Below are 5,062 nucleotides of genomic sequence, written 5' to 3' on the forward strand. Positions count from 1 at the left end.
CGAAACGGTCCAAATAATAATTCTAACACTTTGAACTTGGAAATTGGCAAGAATTCATCAAAGTTTGGGTTTTGACGTTAAATAATTGGGTCTGAACRSTGTAGRTGAAAAATAACTCACGAAACGTTMTCTGGAAATGGTTCTTTTTCCCCTCTTCTCCTATTTTCTATCGCTTGACAGTGTCTTAAAGTTTACCGTTTGCTTCTTTGAGCTTCTAGCTCTTTAGGGRTTCGAAAATTCTGACAAAACTTCCCAAAGCGCTAGCAAAAAAGTCCTTATGACTGATCGGATATTTGCAACCGTTTCTGATTTTARGGTGTTTTAACCGTTAAAAGCCCCACATTGTCTTAAGTTTGGCCTCTAACGCTTTGCTAGTTAGGAGTTTGAAATACTGCTCAAAAACTGGTCTGYAGACTTTCCATTGAGAAGTTGCCAACTGCTCATTGAATGGTTCTGTGCATGGGAGTCSTGGTATTTTGGCTTTTCGACCTTTAGAGGTTAGAATRAGTAGCAGATTTTCCGGAAGGACTTTCCAGTTTCAGACACTTAGAGAGTGTTTGAAGGCTCCCTGCTCTCAAAATTTAAATATTTTTGATGATGATCTGTTTAGAGGTTAGGAAACTCTGATGAATTTTCAGACCTGTTGTGAAAAATTACTAACGGCTATCTGGATATTTGCAACTGTTTCTGAGATGCAGGGTGTTTTAAGCGGTGAGAGCCTCTAATTAATTTTTTATTTTGGCTTCTATCGTTTTGCTGGTTAGGAATTTTCAGTACCACCTAGAAACAGTTCTCGAAACGGCCTATCAAAAAACTGAGGAATGGTTTGGGCATATGTACTTTAGGAAAATGATAATAGTTTATGCCCTGAGAGTCAGGGACTTTTTGTTGATATTTTGACTTTTATCTCCTTAGAGGTCAGGAATATTTGATAAAACCCAATATGTAAACAAAAGCCCTTGAGCCTCTCGATTAAAATGGTTATTCAAGCTAATGCGATATCTTCAGCCATTTCGGAGATATCAGGAGTGTTAAACTGCAAAGGCCCGAAGAAACTGCCCAAATTTCAGGAGATTGTTTGAGGCTCTAAACGGCTCCTTACGCACATGTAGACAGCAAATTCGCATTTAACTGTTAAGGAAGTGAAACAATCAATGACTCTTGCCGGTCATAGTTGCTTCGCGATCGCAACTCCCGGAAAAGTTACCCGATCATCCCCCATATATTAAGCACTGACGGTCGGAGACCCTCATGACTACTTATAGATATTTTGGCTTCTATCTCTTTAGAGGTTAGGAATATCTGATAGAGCTCAATATGTAAACTAAAGCCCTTGAGCCTCTCGATTAAAATGGTTATTCAAGCTGATGCGATATCTTCAGCCATTCCGGAGATATCAGGAGTGGAAAACTGCAAAGGCCCGAAGAAACTGCCCAAATGTCACGAGCTTCTTTGGGGCTCTAAACGGCTCCTTACAGACATGTTGACAGCAAATTCGCATTTAACTGTCAAGGAAGTGAAACAATCAATGACTTTTCCAGTTCGTGTTTGCTTGGCGATCGCAACTCCCGGAAAAGTTACCCGATCATCCCTCATATATTAAGCACTGACGGTCGGAGACCCTCATGGCCACTTATAGATATTTTGGCTTCTATCTCTTTAGAGGTTAGGAATATCTGATAGAGCTCAATATGTAAACTAAAGCCCTTGAGCCTCTCCATCAAAATGGTTATTTAAGCTGATGGGATATCTTCAGCCATTCCGGAGATATCAGGAGTGGAAAACTGCAAAGGCCCGAAGAAACTGCCCAAATGTCAGGAGCTTCTTTGAGGCTCTAAACGGCTCCTTACAGACATGTAGACAGCAAATTCGCATTTAACTGTCAAGGAAGTGAAACAATCAATGACTCTTCCAGTTCGTGGTTGCTTCGCGATCGCAACTCCCGGAAAAATTACCCGATCATCTCCCATATATTAAGCACTGACGGTCGGAGACCCTCATGACCACTTATAGATATTTTGGCTTCTATCTCTTTAGAGGTTAGGAATATCTGATAGAGCTCAATATGTAAACTAAAGCCCTCGAGCCTCTCGATCAAAATGGTTATTTAAGCTGATGCGATATCTTCAGCCATTCCGGAGATATCAGGAGTGGAAAACTGCAAAGGCCCGAAGAAACTGCCCGAACTTCAGGAGTTTCTTAGGGGCTCTAAACGGCTCCTTACAGACATGTAGATAGAAAATTTGTATCTAACTGTTAAAGAAGTGAAACAATCAATGACTCTTCCAGGTCATGGTTGCTTCGCGAAAGCAATTCCCGGAAAAATTACCCGATCATCTTCCATATATTAAGCACTGACGGTCGGAGACCCTCATGGCCACTTATAGATATTTTGGCTTCTATCTCTTTAGAGGTTAGGAATATCTGATAAAGCTCAATATGTAAACTAAAGCCCTTGAGCCTCTCGATCAAAATGGTTATTTAAGCTGATGCGATATCTTCAGCCATTCCGGAGATATCAGGAGTGGAACACATCAAAGACCTTCAAAATTTCAGGAGCTTTTTTGAGGCTCCAAACGGCTCCTTACACACATTTAGACAGCAAATTCGCCTTTAACTGTTTAGGAACTGAAACAATCGATCTCTCTTCCAGGTCATGGTTGCTTCGCAACAGCAACTCCCGGGATAATACCCTGATCATCTCCTATATATTCGAGGGCCGGTTTTACCATAAGAACATCTCAGCTGCTCCCTACGTCGACCAATCGAGCCAATCGGGCAGAGATCGCATTTACGTTGCCACCCTCGACCACATACTGGCTTTCTACGATGTTCACAGTCTCTTAGAGTTCTACAGACTCAATACTGGGGAGGAGTTGGCGTGCATGTGAGTAGTTGATCTACACCCACACTGGTAATGTTATATATATAATAAACCTTCTTTAGGCTCGGTACAAGTGTGAAGAATCCAAACCAGCCCAATAGCAGCCCGGCCAGATCCCAGGTACCCGTTAGGAGAGATGATGACACGCGTGTGGGCACGCAGAGGCCGTTTACAAGGTCCCAACAGATGTTGGCTGACCAATTTTCTGAAACTCCTAAACTTGCGGGAACAAGCGTTCAACTTCCGGGAACAAGCGCTCAAGTTCCGGGAACAAGCACTCAACTTCCGGGAACAAGCACTCAACTTCCTGGAACAAGCACTCAACTTCCGGGAACAAGCACTCAACTTCCGGGAACAAGCATTCATCTTCCGGGAACAAGCACTCAACTTCCGGGCACAAGCGTTCAATTTACGGGAACAAGCGTTCAACTTCCGGGAACAAGCACTGGAGGATCTGCCGATTTGGTTTCATCGCCAGAAGAGAGAGCTGCTTCAAGTGACGAAGTCAGCACTGATGCAGCAGCAGAATCGCTTAATTTAGATCCAGTCGAGGAACCGTTGCCGGAAGCCAATTAGCTTGTCCACCGTAAGTTGCGTAGTTAGGCCATGTTTTGAGTGGCTCTCCTTCGAATGTTGTCACTAAATTGGGCAAAACTGCCAAGAAATCCGCTAATTTTGCCAACGTGATATTGCTTTGTGATAAGTGTTCTACTCTATGTGATCCCGCTTTGAATAGGAACGGTTGAAGCCAAAGACACGAGGAAGTCGCTTAAAATGTGGCCTAACAATGCCGGAGTTTTTGCGAACAGGTTCATTTAAGCGAAAATTGCTTCCTCCAGTATAAACGAATTTATTATTTGTAGGTTTCCCAGGCGCATTATATTCATAAATTATTATTATTATTCTTATTATTAGGGGGGGTGTTTGAATAGTTTATTGGAGACCAAACCCCCGTAATGGTCTCAGGATTGCATCCCGATGCGACATTCGAATTGTATTAATTATCCAATTTAACTCTTTTAACTTTAAGGACTTTGTGATCGATCGGAAATGTTTGCATGTGTAGGCGTGGTGTGTTTCTTTCAGTATTAATATGATTTCAATGTACAGGGTGAACTAGAATAGGATTAGCAACTAGAGCAGGTCGAATATCCGACTAAAGCGCTGGGTGTTGGTTTCCGGATGATTCGTTTACTCGAAATATTTACCAAATGTCCAAAAAACATTATCACACCTTTTCAATACACTTAGGCTAAGTTTATGTAATCTACGATAGGCAATCAGCAAATATTAGAAGCAATACTTAACACATTTTGCGAGGTTTGAGTAATAGGAGATAAATAGGCGCGATTTAGTAGCCGTCGTTACTCATTCCTCCCCGAAAATTCCCTATATGAGTAGCATGTGATATTTTACTTTTAAGAATAGTATTTTCAGCTAAATAGCGTCGTAGTACAAAATCAGTACAGTGATAGATACGTGTGTTTAATTCTTCGGTGTTTTCTATATGAAATTGTTAAGGGAGAAATGGGACTGTTTGCAACAGCTTCTTAAACTGGACGCTCTAAAGCCGTTCATTTTCCTACATCTGCATAACGCATATTTTTGTAAACGTTTTTCTACGTCAATCCGTGCGATTGGACCCGAATGAAACGAAAATCTGTGAAATTCTCTACCCGTTTTCCACGCGGTAATTTTGCATGCATTTCAACGCTTTACTCAAATATGCTTCTTTTACATTTCGGGGCTTTTTGAAATTTTACATCAACCAAACAGCGGGAAAACAAAACAAAAATGCGCACATTAAGGTATTCCCTGAATTTCCATGTATATATCTCTATATTCTAAGTACGAATACGCTTTTCTTTTTTACACATTTGTTAGCTTTTTATACAATAATTCATTTATCGACTAAGGCGCATAACCAGGAACAGTAGCTCTAGGTGCATATATTAACTACAAATTAATTTCCCGCCGGTATATTACGTATTTTTTGTATTTAATAAGTAGAATGGATTAATAAAAAAAAATCTCCACAAAAAATGTTTGTTTCCTGACTTTTATTTCAAACACTCTGTAGATTCTGTATCAGATTCCGATACAGAGAGATTTGTCTGACTTATCGTGTGAGTTTGGTTCCATTCGAACAAAAGGTGCCTTCATAACGAATTTTTTACT

At 40.8% G+C, this 5,062-nt stretch overlaps 1 protein-coding gene across 2 annotated transcripts; it reads left to right on the plus strand.

Annotated features, from left to right (window-relative positions):
- Nucleotides 1-2,474: 2,474 nt before the first annotated feature.
- On the plus strand, nt 2,475-4,678 carry LOC125503670. 2 transcript variants are annotated; one of them, XM_048664403.1, is made up of 3 exons: nt 2,475-2,887; nt 2,947-3,416; nt 3,450-4,678. In XM_048664403.1, exons 1-3 carry the CDS (start codon nt 2,490-2,492, stop codon nt 3,458-3,460), a joined length of 879 nt encoding a protein of 292 aa, XP_048520360.1. In that variant the 5' UTR covers nt 2,475-2,489; the 3' UTR covers nt 3,461-4,678. The 2 variants fall into 2 exon arrangements, with proteins under 2 accessions (XP_048520360.1, XP_048520359.1); XM_048664402.1 differs by having other exon boundaries at nt 2,947-4,678.
- The last annotated feature ends 384 nt before the right edge of the window (nt 4,679-5,062 follow it).

The sequence above is a fragment of the Dendroctonus ponderosae genome, unplaced genomic scaffold (genome assembly GCF_020466585.1).
Source record: "Dendroctonus ponderosae isolate FM_Combo_2020 unplaced genomic scaffold, Dpon_F_20191213v2 Dpon_F_20191213_220, whole genome shotgun sequence".
Taxonomy (NCBI): domain Eukaryota; kingdom Metazoa; phylum Arthropoda; class Insecta; order Coleoptera; family Curculionidae; genus Dendroctonus; species Dendroctonus ponderosae.

Excerpts from the sequence above, each read along its gene's own strand:
- LOC125503670 (XM_048664402.1), top strand. The coding sequence starts at position 2,490 with ATGCGATATCTTCAGCCATTCCGGAGATATCAGGAGTGGAACACATCA. Across the intron at positions 2,888-2,946 it reads GGGGAGGAGTTGGCGTGCAT|GCTCGGTACAAGTGTGAAGA; the intron begins GTGAGTAGTTGA and ends AACCTTCTTTAG.